Source organism: Cryptomeria japonica, chromosome 11, assembly GCF_030272615.1.
Source record: "Cryptomeria japonica chromosome 11, Sugi_1.0, whole genome shotgun sequence".
Lineage (NCBI taxonomy): Eukaryota > Viridiplantae > Streptophyta > Pinopsida > Cupressales > Cupressaceae > Cryptomeria > Cryptomeria japonica.
Genome location: NC_081415.1, coordinates 232469230 through 232491997, shown reverse-complemented (window position 1 = coordinate 232491997; position 22768 = coordinate 232469230). Strand labels below are relative to the sequence as shown.

At 32.9% G+C, this 22768-nt stretch overlaps 1 protein-coding gene across 1 annotated transcript; it reads left to right on the top strand.

The window, feature by feature from the left end:
* The first annotated feature begins 701 nt into the window (after nucleotides 1–701).
* On the top strand, nucleotides 702–1401 carry LOC131063927 (auxin-responsive protein SAUR71). Its single transcript, XM_057997901.2, has one exon. It carries the CDS (start codon nucleotides 704–706, stop codon nucleotides 1148–1150), a length of 447 nt encoding a protein of 148 aa, XP_057853884.1. The 5' UTR covers nucleotides 702–703; the 3' UTR covers nucleotides 1151–1401.
* Nucleotides 1402–22768: the final 21367 nt, after the last annotated feature.

Here is a 22768-nt window from a genome sequence, read left to right as displayed (position 1 = left end):
TATGTGTGTTATGCGCTATTGTTCTTCTTTTCAATTTTCTACACTTGTTATTTTTCTCACAACCACCAACTTTCTCAAATGTTGGAACTTAAACTTTGAAGCTTGCCCTTCATTACAATACCCATACAACCATCCACTTATTAAACTCCTCAAAATTATTAACAACACACTGAGATATTATCATCTAGCTCTCTATTATCCTAATGATGCAAATATGACAATACAATCAAATCTAGAAATTTCAACAAACAACATTATAGATTAAATGTATAAAATTTCCACATTGCCTTTTAAATTAGCTTGATGCTTTCTCATACAATCAAAATTTCCATCAACCTTTGGAATCATGCTGCTCCATGATCCATCATAAAAAAAAAGCTAAACCAAAAACCTCCTACATGAAACCAAAATCTTATTCATATACTAATAGGGTTGTTTACCAACCTCCAAACCAAGAAACCCTAATGGACCCCGGCATCAACATCCAAAGAACTTAATCATATACTTTTTTTAGAGTGAAGAGAGGAAATTTTGTCCTGAAGGAGAATTTGTCAAGAGTGAAAGCAGTAGTAGGTCGCTCGGCCTATAACAAGTCAATAAAGGCTTCAACTGCACCGTACGGAGGATGTCCCCTCTACGCAAGCTCTTCTTATATCTTGCCACGCTAGTGGGTAAGTAGCGTTTTTCTTGGTAGTTTTCCACAATGGCGAAAATAAATGAATTGGAATTCTTAGCAACCCAAAACACCACACTTTCTCTGGTTATTGCAATGACTGTGGTGAGCAAGAAACTAAAGAGTTTTGCTTCTGCTATGAAGAGGCTTAGGAAGGGATACCGAAGGCTCCAAGGGGATATTGATGAGAGTGAATATGGGTTGTGGATGGAGGTTCCAAAGGGTTATGTACCACTGTATGTGGGGAAGGATGAGGTGAGGAGATTCATGGTGGATGCTAGGCTTCTGAACCATCCATTCATGGCGCAGCTTCTACAAGTTTCTAGAGAAGAATATGGGTACCAACAGAAAGGAGGCCTTGTTGTTCCTTGTGATGTGCTCTTCTTCCAGACTCTTGTAGATTTCCTCACCACAAACGACCCATCTGCTGTCAGCTTTGATTTGGCCAGTTTGGATAAGATAAGTCCTGCCCTTTGAGTTCAATCTATATCTGTCTGTTTTAGCTTTTCTCTGTATAATTCATGAGTAGGCTCTTTCAAAGACCCAACTTGTATTGTGTGGTTTTATGAGTAGGCTCTTTCAAAGACCCAACTTGTATTGTGTGGTGTTATACAGTGAAATACATATATACATATTAGCATCTGCATTGGTAAGAGGTGTAATAGGTTTCTCAATAGAGAATATGGGCTTTTATTAATTGAAAATAATTGAATAGGTGAATAGATGGATATATTGGGTTACTCGGTGCGAAGAAATCTTAATGTTTGCTTATGGAAAGTATTAAATAGGCGAATAGGATGAATATATTGGGTTATTGATTTTGATGAAATTTTGGTATTGTCTCAAGAAAAAGTAGTGAATAGGTGAATATGATGAATGTGTTGGGTTATCAATTGTGAAGAAGCTTTAACATTTTCTTAGGGAAAGTATTGAATAGGTCAATAGGATGAATGTATTAGATTACTAATTATGAAGAAACTTTAGCATTCTCATAAGGAAGGTGTCAAATAAGTAAATAGGATAAACACATTGGGAGATAGGTTATGAAGAAACTCTATTATTCTCTTAAAGATGGTATTGAATAGGAGAATAGGATGAATATATTGGGTTCCTAATTATCAAAAAACTTTAAATTTCTCTTAAGGAAATTATTGAATAAGTGAATATGATGAATGTAATAGATTTGTCAATAGAGTATATGGGTTTTTATTAATTGAATTGTATTGAATAGGTAATAGATGAATATATTGGTTTATTGGATGTGAAGAAACTTTAACATTTGCTTAAGGAAAGTATTGAATAGGTGAATAGGATGAATGCAATGGGTTATTGATTGTGAAGAAAATTTTAACATTGTCTTAAGGAAAGTAGTGAATAGGTGAATAGGATGAATGTGTTAGCACCACATTGGTAAGAGGTGCAATAGATTTGTCAATAGAGAATATGGACCATATTAATTAGAAAGTATTGAATAGGATGAATGTGCTGGGGTACTTATTGTGAAGGAACTTTAACATTCTCTTAGGGAAATAATTGAATAGGTGGATAGGATGAATGTATTAGATTGTTGATTATGAAGAAGCTCTAACATTCTTTCAAGTATCGAATAAGTGAATGGGATAAACATATCGAGAGAGTAATTATGAAGAAACTTTAATATTCTTTTGAGAAAAGTATTGCATATGAGAATAGGATGAATGTATTGAGTTACTAATGTTCGGACCCGGGAGGCAATTGAGAGGGGGGGGGGAGGGGGTGAATCAGTTGACTATGAATTTCAACCCAAATGTAACTTAATCAAACTTGATACATTATACCGGTAAACCAAACTTAATGCCAGTTAACAGATTAACAGTTAATATCAATACTGGTGAAACTTAATGTAAGGAACAGAAAGAGAAACAACATCCACAACACATAACATAGAGATTTGTACATGGAAACCTTGTAAGGGGAAAAACCATGGTGGGAAACCTTACGCACAATCAAATGATACTACTGCAGATAGTATGTGTATACAAATGGGGTTTGCACATGCAGAAAGGCCAACCGCCTAGAGCTCACTGCTCAATCACAAAATAGGAGTCACACTGACTACATTTGGATGGTTAAATCCAATGATATTGTACTGCACAAAGTAGCATCTTCAATGCTGGATTCAGTACTAGTTAAGATCTGATAATCACCTTCAAAACTTCCTTGAACCTTCTCTATGGTTTGCTCATATGATCTTCAATATTCACACATACCATGTTATAATACCATATACCATGTACAGTTACATTCTCTTTTACTTCCTCTATCTCATCATTTGAGATCTTACATATATACAAAAACCTAAGACCAAATGTGTAGGTCGGCTCACTAAGAATATTATAATTAAATCAATTACAAATAAGTCAAGTTGTGATGCATCATGTCAGCTCAATACATTTACAACAATATCCAATCAATAAATCATCTCCATAATGTGTCGTGCTGATTTGGAATAGATAATGCATGTCAGTCTATAACCTAGACCAATTTGTCGGTAACAACAAATATGTCAACCCGATTGGACCATTAACCAAAACACCAAAACCGAGTATCCAGACCATGTCTTCAACATAACCAAGTGATCTCCAGATGATAACAAGACATCCTCAATGTCGGTGAACAATATAAGCTGTCAGTGAACAATATACCGGTGACTGTGCATAAGTCATTGAACTTGTCGGTGAACATAATGTGTCGGTTCAACATAACCAAAGATCTCTAGAAGGATAAGTGTTGACATCAATGACAAAACTAATGCAACACATCCATAATACCAACAATCTCCCCCTTTGGCAATGATGGCAACACAAGACGGAAAAACATCTAAGTGCCAAAAACCAAAAACCAACAATCTCCAGAATAGATCAATACCAAAAATCAAAATACAAATGCAGAGGGTATATATCTATCCCCCAATGGATAATCTCTCCCCCTAGGATAATGTTTCCTAAATACAAAGTTTTTCCATAGATATCTCTCCCCCTTTGATATCAAATGCCAAAGCAATACAATTACCTGAACATACAACCAATTCATATAACCAATTATAATAACCAATTGTTGTAACCAACTACTCCCCTGAGAAGTAGCTCTCCTCCATCAAATCCGAAAAAAGGTTTCTTTGTTAATTTCTGTTGGTTTGATGCCATTCTCCAACTGTCTAAGTTTCTACCGGTGAGGGTATTACCCCAAGATGCTCTCTGAGATATTCAAAAGTTTCCTTAGGCAAAGGCTTAGTAAAGATATCTACAATTTGCTCTTTAGTAATCACATAAACTAATCTCACTTCTTTTGCTTCAACATTCTCTTTCAAAAAATTATATTTGATAGAAACATATTTAGTCTTAGAGTGAAATACCAGATTCTTTGATATATCAATTGTTGTTGAATTATCACAATAAATGATTATAGGTTCTTTGCATTTTACCTTTATGTCCTTCAACATTTGTTTAATCCATAATACTTGGGTACAATTAGTTGCTGCTACAACATACTCTGATTCTATTGTTGATAATGATGTACAACTCTATTTCTTGCTCAACCATGAAACCAATCTGCTACCAAGAAAGAATGCTCCACCAATGGTGCTCTTTTTGTCATCTACATCTCTTGCCCAATTTGCATCAGTGTATGCACATAAATCAAAAATTTCATCTTTAGGATACCATAAACCAAGATTTGTTGTGCCTTGTAGATACCAGAAAATCCTTTTCACTGCTGATTCATGATTTTCTTTAGGATTACTCTGAAATCTTGAAACAATACATACTGCATTCATTATATCAGGTCTTGTTTGTGTCAAATACAGTAAACCTCCAATCATAGATTTGTATATTGTTGGATTAATAGGAGCTGAATCATCCTTCAATGTCAATTTATCAGTTGTAGTCATAAGAGTACTTACCGGTTTAGAGTTTTCCATACCAAATTTGTTTAGTAGTTCCTTCAAGTATTTTGTTTGACATATGAATATACCTTTATCAGTCTGTGAAATCTGCAATCCTAAAAAGAATTTTATCTCCCCAATCATAGACATTTCAAATTTCTCCTACATCTTATTAGCAAAGTCTTTACACAATCCATCTTCTCCTCTAAAAATGATATCATCAGCAAAAACTTCAATAACCAAGATGTCATCATTAGTCACTTTGAAATATGATTTGTTGTCAGTGTTACCTTTAGTGTAATCAAGCTTCAAAAGATATCTGTCCAATCTAACATACCAGGCTCTAGGAGCTTGCTTCAATCCATACACAGCTTTCCTTAATCTACAAACCATATCTTCATTATTTGTCAATGAAAATCCATCAGGTTGTTCAATGTAAACTTCCTCTTCAAGATCACCATTTAGAAATGCACATTTTACATCCATTTGGTATACTTTATAGTTCTTATGTGTTGCAAATGCAAGAAATAACCTGACTGCATCAATTCTAGCTACCACTGCAAAGGTTTCATTGTAATCAATTCCCTCTTTCTGTGAATATCCTTTACACACGAATCTTTCTTTGTTTTTGATTACCTTACCATTTTCATTAAGTTTGTTTCTGAATACCCATTTAGTTCCAATTACATTTTTGTCTTTAGGATGAGGAATTAATGTCCATGCATTGTTCTTTTCAATTTGTTCTAGTTCATCTTCCATAGCTTTAATCCAAAATTTATCTTCACATGCTTCAATAACAGATGCTGGTTCAATTTGAGAAATTAAACATACCTCTTCATTTGCCAGTCTTCCTCTTGTCATTACACCTTGATACTTATTCCCAATTATCTGACTTTCAGAGTGATTCAGTCTTACATACTTGGGTGTGTTCACTTGTTGTTGTTCTTTAGTCACTGTGGAATTCTCTGATGATACTGGTGTGACTGGATCCACACTCTATACCGGTGCACTTTGTATTGGTTCATTTATGATCATCTCAACTGTCGGTTTAGAATCTACAGACCTTGAATTTCCTCTCAATTGTTCATCTATCTTCACATTAGCACTCTCAATGATTTTCTGCAATCTTTTATTAAAACATCTATATGCCTTGCTCTTAGATGAATAACCAAGAAATATTCCTTCATCACTTCTAAGATCAAATTTACCAATATACTCATCTCTCCTAATATAACATTTGCTTCCAAATATTTTGAAATATTTAAGAGTAGGAGTATTACCAAACCATAGTTCATAAGGGGTCTTACCGGTTTCACCTTTGATGCGAACTCTGTTAAAAGTGTAAACCGTTGTATTCACTGCTTCTCTCCAGTACACATGAGGTATATTTGCTTCCAATATCATGCTTCTAGCTGCATCTAGAAGAGTTTTGTTCTTCCTTTCCACAATCCCATTCTGTTGAGGTGTCCGAGGTGCTGGTAGTTATCTTTTGATTCCATTCACTTCACAGAATGTATTAAACTCTTTAGATGTAAATTCACCTCCTTGATCTGATCTCAAACATTTGATTTTCTTACCGGCTTCATTCTCTACCATTGCCTTGAATAGTTTGAATTTTCCAAAGGCTTTTGATTTCTCCCTGAGAAAAGTAACCCAACAAATTCTATAATAATCATCAATGATTAGCATAAAGTATCTATCTCCTTGTAGACTTCTTGTTCTTGCCGAACCATACAAGTCAGTATGAATTAAATCAAGAACATTATTGGATTTCTCAGAAATACTCTTAAAAGTTGTTCTAACTTGCTTTCCCATTTGACATTCCTTACATACCGGGTTATGAGGTTTCACAATCAGGTAAATCCCTTACTACCTTAGTTGAACTGATCTTTACAATGTAATCAAAATTCACATGACAAAGTCTCTTATGCCATAACCAGCTTTCATCAATATGTGCAATTAAACATGTCTTTTCACTGTTATTCAAATGAAAGATATTACCTCTAGTCTGATTACCGATTGCAATCTCCAAACTAGTTCTATTCATGATTTTGCATTTACCATTCTTGAACTGTAACTAAAATCCTTTTTCAACTAATTGACCAACACTCAAAAGATTATGCTTCAAACCTTCAAAATAATAAACATTGTCAGTATTGTGCTTACCATCAAAAGATATAGTGCCTTTTCCTTTGATCAAATAAGCTTTATCATCGCCAAATATTACTAGACCTCCATTGTATTCCTGAAAAGATAAAAATTTACTTTTATCACCAGTCATATGATGTGAACATCCGGAATCTATAATCCATTCATCCTTTTCTTCAATTTTAGCTGCTAGGGCCTGCTCTACTAGTGGAACAGTAGGTGTGGGTTGATCTTCTTTTATTGCAACAAAAGCCCATCCATTGTCTGCCGGTTCCTCATCAGAATCATCAGTAACTTCTTCATCAGCATAGTAACATGATTTATCTCTATTCTTCTTAAATCTATATCTCTTATATTTAGGGTTAGGCTTATATGTTCTTTTAGCTTCTTCTCTCAATCTTGCATGTCTATCAGGACATCTAGATGCCATATGACCAACTTTATTGTAGGTAAAACATTTAAATGGTGCTTTACCTTCATACTTACTTCCAATAGGACCTTTAGGCATTTTCCTTGCAAATAGTGCTTCAAGTTCTTCCAGTTCTTCATTTTCCCTTCTGATATCTTCAAGTTTTTTTTGCATAAAGTGCTTTCCAATCAGATTTGTCAGATGATGATGATGATGCTCCAGATGATGATGCTTTAAAGGCTAAATCTGTCTTAATTGTAGCAACAGGACCAAATTCCTCAAGCTCAAATGCTGAAAGTTTTCCAACCAAGGTATCTCTAGATACTGATGTATTAGGCATTGTTCTCAACTCATTAATAGTAGTTACTTTCATTTTGTATGACGGTGGAAAATCTCTTAAAACTTTAAAAACAATTTCATCTTCACTTAAGGATCCTCCACAACATTGTATTCCCAAAACAATTTCACTAACCCTTTCCATAAAAGAAAAAATTCTTTCATCTTCTTCCATTTTCAGATTTTCATACCTGACCCGGAAGCATTCTAGTTTTGCAATTTTGACAGTGGTATCTCCTTCATTCAATGTCTCCAATTTATCCCAAATAGCTTTAGCAGTAGATCAGTCTGTTAATCCCATGATTTGTTGATTTGAAAATGCACTCAAAAGTGCTTTTCTTGCTTTGCAATCATTCTCTTGATCCTTACCCAATGTTGGTGGATTAGGTTGATTCGGTGTAGGACCAACATAGCCATTCTTTGTAATATCCCATATGTCTCTTTCGATGCAATTCAGATGAGTCTCCATTCTGATCTTTCATATATCATAGTTAGTTCTATCAAGTTTCAGACTGTCCTTCCTGAAAAAGTTTGTTGCCATAGAATCTCCTCAAGTTGTTAGACTTCTGCAAAAAGAGGACTAGGCTCTGATACCAATTGTTAGGACCCGAGAGACAACCGAGAGGGGGGGGGGGGGGGGGGTGAATCAGTTGACTATGAATTTCAACCCAAATGCAACTTAATCAAACTTGATACATTATACCGGTAAACCAAACTTAATGTCGGTTAACAGATTAACAGTTAATATCAATATTGGTGAAACTTAATGCAAGGAACAGAAAGAGAAACAACATCCACAACACATAACACAAATATTTGTACGTGGAAACCCTGTAAGGGGAAAAACCATGGTGGGAAACCTTACCCACAATCAGATGATACTACTACAGATAGTATGTGTATACAAATGGGGTCTGCACATGCAGAAAGGCCAACCGCCTAGAGCTCACTGCTCAATCACAAAATAGGAGTCACACTAACTACAATTGGATGGTTAAATATAATGATAATGTACTACACAAAGTAGCATCTTCAATGCCGGATTCAGTACCGGTTAAGCTCTGATAATCACCTTCAAACCTTCTTTGAACCTTCTCTATGGTCTGCTCATATGATCTTCAATATTTGCACATACCATGTTATAATACCATATACCATGTATCATTACATTCTCTTTTACTTCCTCTATCTCATCATTTGAGATCTTACATATATATAAAAACCTATGACCAAATGTGTAGGTCGGCTCATTGAGAATATTACAATTAAATCAATTACAAATAATTCAAGATGCGATGCATCATGTCGGCTCAATACATTTACAACAATATCCAATCAATAAATCATCTCCATAATGTGTTGTGCTGATCTGGAATAGATAATGCATGTCGGTCCATAACCTAGACCAATTTGCCGGTAACAGCAAATATGTCAACCCGATTAGACCAATAACCAAAACACCAAAACCAAGTATCTAGACCATGTCTTCGACATAACCAAGTGATCTCCAGATGATAACAAGTATTCCTTGCTGCCGATGAACAATATATCGGTGACTGTGCATAAGTCACTGAACTTGTCAGTGAACATAATGTGCCGGTTCAACATAACCAAAGATCTCTAGAAGGATAAGTGTTGACATCAATGACAAAACTAATGCAACACGTCCATAATACCAACAACTAATTATGAAGAAACTTTAACACTCTTAAGTAAAGTATTGGATGGTTGAATATGATGAATGTATTAGATTATTGATTATGAAGAAACTTTAACATTCTCTCAAGGAAAGTATCAAATAAGTGAATAGGATGAAAATATTGACATATTGATTATAAAGAAACTTAAACATTCTCTAAGTATCAATTAACACAATATGATGAATGTATTGGATTACTAATTGTGAAGAAAAATTGAATCTCTTGAAGAAATTACTGAATAGGTGCTAGGATGAATGCATGAGATTATTGATATGAAGAAACTTTAACATTCTCTTGAGGAAAGTATCAAATAAGTAAATAGGATGAACATATTGAGAGACTGGCTATTATGAAACTATAAAATCTCTTAAAAAAGTGTTGAATGGGAAAATAGGATGAATGTACTGGGTTAGTGATTGTGAAGAATCTTTGGCATTATGTTAAGAAAATTATTGAATAAGTGTATAGGATGAATGCATTGGGTTATTAATTGTGAAGAAACTTCAACATTCTCTTAAGGCAAGTTTGAATAGGTGAATATGACAAATGTTATTAGGTTATTGATAACAAAGAAACTTTAACATTTCCTTGATGCAAGCATCAAATAAGTGAGTAGGATGAACATATTAAGAGATGGTGTTATGAAGAAACTTTGACATTCTTTGAAAGAAATTATTGAATAGGTGAATAGGATAAATGTATTGAACACTAATTTAAAAAAAAAATAGTAACATTGTCTTAAGGAATGTATGAAATGGGTGAATATAATGAATGCATTAGAGCATTGATTATGAAGAAACTTTAATATTCTAAATTAAAAAAAAAGTATCAAATAAGTAAATATGGTGAACATAATGAAAAACTAATTATGAAAAAACTTTAACATTGTCTTAAGAAAAATATTGAATAGGTGAATAGAATGAATGGATTGGATCACTAATTACAAAATCAAAGCTCATTTATTATTAAATTACAAGTTATTACTTATAATTTTTATAACTACTACTTAAATAATAAAGTTAAAATTCACATTTCAAATTAAAAACTAGATTATATGATTATTTGTTAATGTACAAAAACATGTAACAATGAATAAATTAAAGAATTTATATATTTTTTTAAAATCTATATTTTATAATTACTTTTATTAATGAGATACCATCTTTAATATGGAAAATACTAAATATTAAGCCTATATTATTTATTTGTCGAATAAACTAAAATAAAAAATTAGAAACCATTAATCCCCACGTAAAATTTGAAGACTTCAAAATTAACCCTAATAACTAATACATATTTTATTTTAATGTAAGACCAAAACAATTCGCATGCTCCCATTTAAAAGCTCATGTCCCTAATCATTTAATATATAAGATTATCACAAATATACAATTTTTATTTGTCATAGATGATTTGACTCTGCAAAATATATTGTTTGAGTTTGAGTTGAATGAGTTTCTCCCTATCAAACGATAATTTTAGTTTTTAGTTTTTTAAATGTGTAGGATATTTTAATATCAATTAATTATTTGATCAATATTTTATTGTAATAATTTTTAAATAATTTTTTTTAGGTATTTAAATGTTAACGTGCTTATTGAAAGTATGTTGTATAAAAATTTATTAAAAATATTATTTATTTTATTTTAAAGGTTGAAAATGCACTCTTAGTACTTTTTTACACTTCTTTGGGACTTGATTTAACTCATTGTAATATAGAAGTGTCTTAGATCAAATAATATTAACCATGATCAAGGGTCAAAGTGGCCAAGGTAAAGAAGAAGTTCATTAGGGTCAAGATAAGGAGTACTTGAGGAGCATGCATACACAAGAGAAAAGTGTATGATGTAAAGATATATATTAGGAAAGAGTGGCTTCAGTAAGAAGGAAAGTATGTGATGGGACACAAATAAGGATGGGTGCAAGCAATGTACAAAGTGTATTATTTCTAAAAGAACTAGCAAGAATGAAAGATGAATGGAAGTGGAAGAAGGTGATCTTAACATGGGGATGCATGGAAAAGAGAACCAAACCTAAGGTAACTAGATAGATTGTTGAATAGATGTAATTTGGTTGTTAGTCATGAGGTCTGTCAAGTAAGATTTTTTAACTCAATGGTAGGAAGGCACAACAATTCTAGATTTTGATACTATTGAAGATGACAAAACTAGAGAAATTAAACAAAATTGGAGTTAGTTATCGATAAGGTGGAATAAATGCATATTCTAGAAGTACAAATAGGGTGATAACAAATTAAAAACTAGGCAATCTATTTAAATTTCAAATCTAGAGTAGTTCAATATAATCACCAACCTTTGTTTAAAGTAGCCTAATAAAGAATGTAGTTTTACAAAGCTAGATAAATCAATTGAACTTGAACCATGCACAAGGTAGAATAAACACATATTCTAGTAAGGAAAGTATTAAATAGGTGAATATGATGAATATATTGGGTTACCAGTTCTTAATAAATTTTAACATTTTCTTGAAGAATACTATTGAATTAGTGAATAGGATGAATTTATTACATTAGGATTATGAAGAAACTTTAACATTCTCTTAAGAAAATTATCAAATAAGTGAATAGGATGAATATGTTGAGAGACTGAATGCTAAAAAGTATTAACATCCTCTTAAGGGAAATATTGAATAGGTGAATAGGATGAATGTATTGGGTTCATGATTTTGAAAAAAACAACTAATATTAACTTAAAATGTATTGAATATGTAAAGGGTATGAATAAATTAGGTTATTGGTGACAAAAATAAATTAATATTATTTTAAAAAAAGCAACTATTGATTAAGTGAATAGGATGAACATATTGGGAAATAATTATGAAGAAACTTTAACATTTTCTTAAGGAAAATATTAAGTAGGTGAATCAGATAAATATTATTAATGGTTGATTACAAAATTAGACGCTACTGGTTATGAAGTTACACGTTATTTGTTGTAAATTTTTTTATTAATCATTAAATAAAATATTAAAATTTATATTTTAATTTAAAAATTAAATTATAAAATGACATATCAATGTAAAAAACTCATAAAAATAATTAAATTAAAAAATTTTGAATAAAAAATTTGTTTATATTTAATAAATAATTTTATATTAATATGACACCATGTTTAATAAAGTAAATCCAAATTTAAATTATTTACTTATCAAATAAATTATTATAAAAAATTTAAATCATCACAACCACCTCATAAAATTTGACTTCAAAATTAACCCTAATAACTACAAAATTATTTCCTTTAATATAAGTGGACAAATCATCTTCACACTTCCATTTAAGAGCTCATTTTCCTAACCGTTTGATATATAAGGTGGTTGCAAATACAATTAATACTCTCCATAGAATATTTGGTTCCATAAATATTTTGTCATTGTGAGTCCAAATAAGTTTTTCCCTATCATACAATAATTTGTTTCGGGTATTTTTAAGGTCTACAATATTTTAATATTTAACTGATTATTTTGTGGACAATTTAGATTATTTTTTATAATTTTAAAAATTATTCAATAGCTGGTGTGCTTATTGAAAATATGTTTAATACATGATTTAATATAATTTAATGAGAAACATTTATTAAAAAATATTGTTTAATATTGTTTACACTTGTTTTAGACTCACATTAACTCTTTTTTCTATAGGAGAATCTTAGATAAAAGTACATTAGTAAAAAGGAAGAGCATGACTAAGAGGAGGATGAATGGATTATAAAAAAATCTTCTAATATAAACCAAGCCTACGAAATAGCGGTTGAAGTAGGAAAGAAACCATATAATGAAACATACACAAGGAGGGATGCAAGGGATAAAGTGTACTATGTGAAATGGAAGTGACAAGAATAAAATTGGACAAAAGTGTAAGAAGATAATCTTAAAATGAGGATGAATGAAAAAAGCACCAAACTTTAGGTGACTCAATAGATTTTCAAATCAAGGTAATTTGGTTGTTAATCATGAGATAGTTTGATAGAAATGTCAAATTAGAGTTAGTCAAGTGGATTGAAAACCCAAGGATAAGAAGACATGAAAAAACGATCATAATAGAAATAAGAAAAGGTGAAGGGAAGCATGGAAATTACACTAAGGAAAATTGGAGTGCTTGAGAGGCAAGAGAAGGTCATGAAGGAAAAGTAAAAGATAACATAACATGAGTGTAGTGGAAAGTACTTGATGATACAAGAAGAAGAATCCATTGGGATGGTGTGAGAATAAAGGATAAGATATAACAAAAATGGATGCGTGATCAATCAAAGACCTCAAACCCATAGCTAGAAGGTTTATTGGAAAATGTGAAATTAGATAGTTGTTAGGATTCATTAATAGAAAAATGGATGTCATCCATGGTAGGATTGACGATGACAATAAGATAGCATATCCTATAGGGGAAAGCATAATAAATAAGGCAATGGATTCCAATATGAGAAAATAAAGGGATTTTTAATCTTGGGACTTTATAAAGAAAGTTGTAGAAGGAATATAGAAAAGGGTTACTAAAAATTCCAAAGGTCATGTGTATAGAGAAAGCTCTAGAAACTAGAGCAAAAGTAAGATGAAGTAGGCTAGTTGTTGAAATTTTAGCTAACAATACATCATGATCCATGAGGATAGTATGGTGTGATAGAGGCAAATATCTACCCATAGAATCAAGATATTAGAACTCATAACTTTCAATAAATTAGGATGCCATATTTTAGGCTAAGATTAGCTTGGGAGGGTCCTTAGGAAAGTTACAAAGACAAATGCTAGAGTAGTTATACCTTCAACTGGATGACTAATAATAGTTCAAACTATGTTAAAATTTGTCATCTATGTGTATATCATAAGTATAGGAGTTGAGAATCTCAGATGGGAATGCATTTTATAAGGGCACAATCACTTATAAAATTTAGCTTTGTAGTATTTATATAAACAAAACAAAAGGTACTCATTTGCTCACTGATTACACTATAGTCACAATATGTTCATAATAAGAATAGTGTGATTCCACATGCTATGATATTGATCTTCCCTTGAATGGAATCCCGAACATTAGCATTTGCATCATTCATGGTATTAGAGAAATTTAAGGCTATGGGAAAGCAACACATGAACACATGGGTGGAATTTACAATAGAGACTCATAAGATAACAATACCTACATAGTATTATAAAATAAGGATTAAACAATGGGTAACTAGGGGGTTTTAGGTAGTGGAAATACCTACAAGATGAGTAATGGAGGAATAAACCCTAGGGAAGTTGAAGCTGGTAGAAGTAATAGGAAACCCAAATAGAGGAGTCTTATGGAAAGGGTAAAAACAGGTAGTTATGGGTAGGGACTTCAAGGAGAGGATATTGACATATTGTCAATAGGAGGCCCATTAAAAGGAGATGGTGAGTAGTGCAAAAAGGCTCCCGAAAAATAACAAAATTTTAGGTAGTTTATTAGAATGTAAAACCAAAAGGTAATTGAATATAATAAGAAAAATTTAAAGTAGTTAAATAAATAACTAAAGTTGAGGCAACTAGATAAATTCACCAAACTTGGAGGTAGTGATGCACGAGGTTAAAAAAATGCATATTATTGTAAGGATTATTTGGAAGAAGCTATAATAAATAAAAGAAGGATTTTTCCCCCTTAAGATATAATGGGTAGAAGAATATACAAGAGGTAAATTTGTGCCCCAAAGGGTACTTAAAAAATTATGGAAGGTAGATACAAAATGAGGTGGAAGATTCTAAAGTGTTTCGAGGATGGTTATAGGGGCTAAAATATTGATGGTGAAAGATTGAAAAAATAGATTGTAACTAAATAATGAGATATGTTGAATGTTAATACTACAAGATCTTTATCAGTCATAAAATATAATATAAATGAAAACAACCATAAAGAGAATGCAACCCACAACATGAATTTATGCATGTGTACAATGTTAGACAACTCAGATAACCAGAGGACAACTGAGAGGGGGGTGAATCAGTTGTCACCAGATTATAGAACTTTAAGCATTTAAATCCTTATTACCGGAACACATAAACTTACTACCAGAATGCATAAACCAAATATCAGAATGAATGATAAAGCAATTAAACATAAACATAAATCACAAAACAGTTACCATCCATCCATAACACATGACACTAGGACTTGTATGAGAAAAACCCGGTAAAGGTAAAACCACAGTGGAAAGCCTACCCACAGTCAGATAATACTTTTGTAGTAAGTATGTGATTACAATATGAGGGGCCTGCACATGCAGGAAGGCCAATAGCTTAGAGCGCACAAAAAGGAGCCTCACTGACTATATAAACATCATACTACAATCCGCAAAGAAGAGTGAACTACAAGTACAACATCTCCTATGCCTGAGTATAGTTGTGGTTAAGCTCAATACCGGAGGCCTTAAACCTCTCTTACAAACCCAATTCGATCACCTATGATCGACCAAACCTTCTGCATATGATTACAACATTATTCGCACACAGATCATCCCATAAACTTGATCTATCAACCTGTGATCTACAAAGAGATCTTACATCATATTTATACCAATCCGAGACCTAAACAATTAGGTCGGCAACTTAAAAGATAATAAAATAAATTCATAACATAAACCCATAATCCAATGATCAACCAAGTCATCTTAAGGTGAAAACAATGTAAAACAATCATTAAATCCCATTGATAACGCATCAAGAACATCCTCCAACACGTTACAGAAACTGGTCCATAACTTAGATAACATCGGACCCAAAATAGGTCACCATAAACCAAATCCAACACCACCGATGAACTGGAAGATGAACAAGATAACCAACAACATCCTGAAAGCCATCTAGAAGCCGTACCAACACCACTTATCATGTGCATCAAAAGATCCTTAACAAAGCTATGTCAGTAAAACCCTTACTGGTGACCAAAAAGCTTACTAGAACAAATGATAGCTCCTGAGTCATCAAATCCTAAACCAACTAATCATGATACACATATGAATAGCATGAATGACAGATCCAAACCAATTCCACAAACCAAAGCATACTAGTTCCTATCGGATCAATATCATAATCAACCACTCTTCTAGAACCAATTGAAAACTGGTAAACAACCAAAATAGCCAGTGTTGCCATCAATGACAAAACTTCAATGCAACACATAATCAATTCCAAATTTCCAATAATCTTCCCCTTTGGCATTGATGGCAACACTAGATGTGAAAAAAATCCAAGTGCCAAGAAATGCCAAACAAGTCTCCCCCAATTGAAGACAACCAACAATCTCCCACAAAATGATATAGTAATGAAGTTTTGAACCAAACTCTCTTTTGACTGATATTCTGTTAAGATTTGTTTTTCACATATATCTCCCCCCCTTTGACATCAATGCCAAAGATCCGACATAAAACATCAAAGAAAGATCATAAATCCTCTCAGACATACAACTGACTACTCCCCCTAAGTAGTAGCACCACCACATCAATTCAGAATGAGTAATAACTCTGATAATGCATACCAGACTGATGCCAATCAACATCACTCAGGTCTCTACCAGAGAGGCATAAACCCCCAATCTTTTTCTGAAGTACTCAAAATATTTTTTAGGCAAAGGTTTAGTGAAAATGTCTGCAATATGCTCTTTAGTGTTCACATAAACAAGTCTGACTTCATTTGCTTCCACCTTCTCCTTCAAAAAGTTATACTTGATAGATATGTGCTTTGTCTTATAATGAAATACCAGATTCTTTGATATATCAATAGCAGCAGAGTTATCATAGTGAATAACTACCGGTTCATTACAATCCACCTTTATATCCTTCAACATTTGCTTCATCCATAGAACTTGTGTACAGTTAGTAGCAACAACATACTCAAATTCAACAATAGATAAAGAAGTGCATGACTGCTTCTTGCTGATCCATGAAACAAGTTTCTTTCCAAGAAAGAAAACTCCACCAGATGTTCTCTTCTAGTCATCAACATCTCCAACCCAATCTGCATTTGTATATGCACATAATGTAAAGTAATCATTTTTAGGATACCACAAACCATATTCAGCTGTTCCCTACAAATACCTGAAAATCTTTTTCATCGTACTCTCATGCTTTTCTCTAGGACCACTCTAATATCTTGACACAATACAAATTACATTCATTATATCCTATCTAGTCTGAGACAGATATAACAAACCACCAATCATAGATTTTTACCTATTAGGATTTACCGATGTAGATGCATCTTTCTTTGTCAATTTCTCACTTGTAACCATAGGAGTACTAACCAGTTTACATTTTTCCACACCAAATTTCTTCAACAACTCTCTAGCATGCTTAGTTTGATAGATGAAAATACTTCTATTAGTTTGAGTAATCTGCAAACCTAAGAAAAAACTCATCTGTCCAATCATAGACATCTCAAATTCATTCTTTATCTTGTTGGAGAATTCCATACACAACTTATCTTCACCTCCAAAAATGATATCATCAACAAAGACCTCAATAATCAATATGTCATCATTAGTGATCTTCTAATATAAATTATTGTTAGCATTACCTTTAGTGAAATCAAGCTTCAAAAGATATTTATCCAGTCTTGCATACCAAGCTCTAGGGGCTTGTTTCCATCCATATAAAGCTTTCCTTAACTTGCAAACCATGTTTTTGTCATCTGAAAGTGAAAATCCATCAGGTTGCTCAATATAAACTTCCTCTTCAGGTTTCCATTCAGAAATGCACACTTAACATCCATCTGATAAACCTTGTAATTCTTATGAGCAGCATAAGTAAGAAATAATCTCACAACTTCAATCCTAGCTATCGGTGCAAGGGTTTCACCATAATCAATTCCTTCCTTTTGAGAATATCCTTTACAAACCAATCTAGCTTTCTTCCTCACAACTTGTCCATCCTCATTCAATTTATTCCTAAAAACCCATTTAGTTCCAATAACATTCTTATTTATAGGTTGGGGAACTAAAGTCCATGTGTTATTCTTTTGTATCTGATCTAATTCTTCTTCCATAGATTTTATCCAATATTCATCTTTACAAGATTCAATTACTGATGCCAGTTCAAATTGAGAAATAAAAGATACCTCATCAGATGCCAACCTTCTTCTTGTCATCACTCCTTTACTTTTGTCTCCAATGATCTAATCTTCAAAATGATTCAACCTTACATACCTAGGTGTCTTCTGATTTTTTGTTCCTTTGTTATTATCTTCAGTTATTGTTGAATTTTTTGATACTGTCGGAGTAACTGGTTTAACATTTTGTTTTGGTATAGGTGCTTCCGGTTCAATTATGATCATTTCCAGTGACGGTTCTCTCTCATAAGTTCTTATTTGACTTTTGTTCTGCTCATCCACTTTGATATTTGTACTATCCACAATTATCTGCAATATTTTGTTATAACATCTATATGCTTTTCTTTCATTATAATAACCAAGAAGTATTCCTTCATCACATCTAGGATCAAAATTTCCAATGGAATCATCTCTTTTGATATAGCATTTACTACCAAAGATTCTGAAATACTTAACTATCGGTGTATGACCAAACCGTAACTCATAAGGTATCTTACCGATATCTCCTTTGATATGAACTCTGTTGAATGTGTATACCACCGTACTTAGAACTTCTCTCCAGTAGATATGAGGTAGATTAGCTTCCATCATCATGGTTCTAACTGCATCCAAGATAGTTATGTTCTTCATTTCCACAACTCCATTCTACTGAGGTGTTTGAGGTATAAACAACTATCTTATTATCCCATTCTTCTCACAATAACTATTAAATTGACCGGATGTGAATTATCCACCTTGATCTGACCTTAAGCATTTAATCTTCAATCCTATTTTTGTATCAACTTTATCTTTAAATATTTTAAACTTCACAAATGCTTTAGACTTCTCCCTTAGAAAAGTAACCCACATAATTCTAGAATAATCATCAATGATTAGCATGAAATATCTATCACCTTGAAAACTTTTGATTCTAGCAAGACCACACAAATCAGTATGAATAAGATCAATAATTTCATTAGATTTGTCTTGTATACTCTTAAAAGAAATCCCGACTTTCTTTCCCATTTGACATTCTTTATATACCAGATTATAGGGCTTTACAATCTTAGGTATATCTCTAACTACCTTAGTAGAACTGATCTTCAGAATGCAATCAAAATTCGCATGACACAACCTCTTATGCCATAGCCAACTCTCATCAATTTGTGCAATCAAACATGTCTTCTCACCGGAATTCAAATGAAAGATATTACCTTTAGTTTGTGTACCGGTTGCAATTTCCAAACCAGATCTATTGATAATCTTGCATTTTCCATCCTTGAACTGTAACTAAAATACCTTATCCACCAATTGTCCTACACTCAAAATATTATGCTTTAAACCTTCAATATGATAAACATTATCAACGTTATGCTTACCGTCCAATGATATTGTTCCTTTTTCCCTTAATTGTGCATGCTTTGTCATCTCCAAATCTAACCAGACCACCATCAAATTCTTGCATAGATAATAACTTTTTTTAATCTCCAGTCATATGATGTGAACATCCACTATCAATTACCCATTCATCCTTGTCTTCAATTTTAGAAGCAAGGGCCTTCTCTTCAAGTACCGAATCATCTTCCTTGATAGCCAAAAATACCCATTCCTTTCCATTGCCAGATCCACTAGCTGATCTTGTGTCAATTCATCATCAGAATTAGTCACACCTTCCTCATCCACATAGTAGCATGATTTGTCTTTGTTTTTCCTATAATTATGCTTGTTCTAATAATCATGGTTAGGCCTAAAAGATCTTCTATCTCTTTCTTCAAATCTTGAATTCCTTTCAGGACATCTAGATGCAAAATGACCTATCTTATTACATGCAAAGAATTTAAAAGGTGATTTTACTTCATACTTACTTCCTGTCGGACCTTTAGGTACTCTTCTAGAAAATAAGGCTTCAAGCTGCTCAAAATATTCATCTTCTTTCTTCATATCCTCTAGTTCCTTTGCATATAAAGCTTTCCAATCACTCTTGTTGGTACATGATGTAGATGCGTGAAAAGGAGATTTAGATTTAAAAGTTCCAGAAGGTACAAATTCCTCAAGCTCAAAAGAAAATAATTTCCCAACCAAGGTATCCCTATTAATAGAGGTGTTATCCATAGTTCTAAGCTCATTAATTGTAGTAGCCTTCATCTTATAATCCGATGGCAAATCTCTCAATACTTTAGAAACTATTTCATCTTCGCTTAGAGATCCACTACAACATTGAATTCCCAAAACAATCTCATTATCTCTCTCCATAAAAGCAGTAATCCTTTCATCTTCAAATTTTCATACCTTACCTGGTAACCATCAAGTTTAGCAATTTTAACAGCAGGATCACCTTCATTCAGAGTCTCCAATTTGTCCCATGTAGCCTTTGTAGTTGATTTGTTAGTTAGTCCCATAATTTGTTGATCAGAAAGTGCACACAAAAGGGATTCTGTAGCTTTAAAATTATTCTCAAGCTCTTTATCTAGACCAACCAGAGGAGGATTTCTAGATGACGGATTAAATGATGTAACACCATTCTTAGTGATCTCCCAAATCTCCTTTCCAAGACATCTCAGATGAGTCTCCATCTGAATCTTTTGTACCCTGTAATTTGTTCCATCAAGCCTCGAAATTTCTCTCTGAAAAACAACCACCAATGAACTAGATGAACTTGAACTACTAGATGCCATAGGATCTTCCTCAAGCAGTTAAGCTTCTATAGAGAGGACCAAGCTCTTATACGAATTATTAAATAACTTAGATAACCAGAGGAAAACTAAGAGAGGGGGGAGGGGGTTGAATCAGTTGTCACCAGATTATAGACATGTAAGCATTTAAATCCGTATTATCGGAACATATAAACTTAATACCGGAATGCATAAACCAAATACCAGAATGACTGATAAATAATTTAAACATAAACATAAATCATTGAATAGTTACCATCCATAACACATGATACTAGAACTTGTACGTGGAAAGCCCAGTAAAGGGAAAAACCATAGTGGGAAGCCTACCCACAGTCAGATAATACTTATGTAGTAAGTATGTGATTACAATATGAGGGTCCTACACATGTAGAAAGTCCAACAGCCTAGAGCACACTGGTCATCACAAAAAGGAGCCTCATTGACTACATAAATATCAGACTATAATCCAGAAAGAAGAGTGAACTACAAGTATAGCATCTCCTATGCCTAAGTACAGTTCCAGTTAAGCTCAATACCAGAGGCCTTAAACCTCTCTTACAAACCCAATTCAATCACCTATGATTGACCAAACCTTTTGCATATGATTACAACATTATTCCCACACAGATCATCCCATAACCTTGATCTATCAACCTATGATCTCGAAAGAGATCTTACATCATATTTATACCAACTGAGGACCTAAACAATTAGGTCGACCACCTAAAAGATAATACAATAAATTCATAACATAAACCAATAATCCAATTATCAACCAAGTCAGCTAAGGCTAAAAACAATGTAAACTATTCATTAAATCCCGCTGATAACACATTGGGAATATCATCCAACATGTTATAGAAACCAGTCCATGACCTAGATAACACCGGACACAAAATAGGTTTCCATAAACCAAATCCAAAACCACCGATTAACTGGAACACAAACAAGATAACCAACAACATCCTGAAAGCCATCTAGAAGCCGCACCAACACTACTTATCACATGCATCAAAAGATATTCAACAAATCTCTATCGGTAAAACCCTTACCAGTGGCCAAAAGGCTTACTAGAACAAATGATAGCTCCCGAGTCATCAAATCCTGAACCAACTGATCGTGATACACATCTGAATAACATGATTGACAGATCAAAACTAGTTACACAAACCAAAGCATACCAGATCCTACTGAATCAATATAATAATCAACCACTCTACCAGAACCAATCAGAAACCGATAAACAACCAAAACAACCAGTGTTGTCATAGATGACAAAACATCAATGCAACACATAATCAATTCCAAATTGCCAACATACAAACCCTTGTGAGAAAAAATTCATAACCAAAGAGATCCAATATTGTATTAATCCTTCAAAATAATATTAAATCAATCCAACTCATCCCCTTGAATCTAGTGCCATTTTTTTACTCAAACATCTCTCAGAATAGCCTATGTAACCTCCTACTTCAAGCTCCAATTTATACAATTTATTTACAAAGTGAAACCATGGGATAGTTTTGGTAAACCATTTATAAGCCTAAAAGAGGTGCGTTATCAAAATTGGTTAGACTCAAATACCAATTCTACTTTTTGTCTAAGGTGCCTATGATTATATTTATCATATTACTTGCACTTTGTCATATTGTCATAAGCTATAATAAATGACCACCCAAATGTTGAACACCCGACATGACTAAGAGAGAGGGTGAATCAATATGAAATTTCAAAAGTAATTATTAGTAAAATTATTTAACAACAACACTTTAACCATCAACACATCAATCATAAACACATAAATACCAGATTTACATAGAAAACCCAAACAAGGAAACCACAGTGAGAATC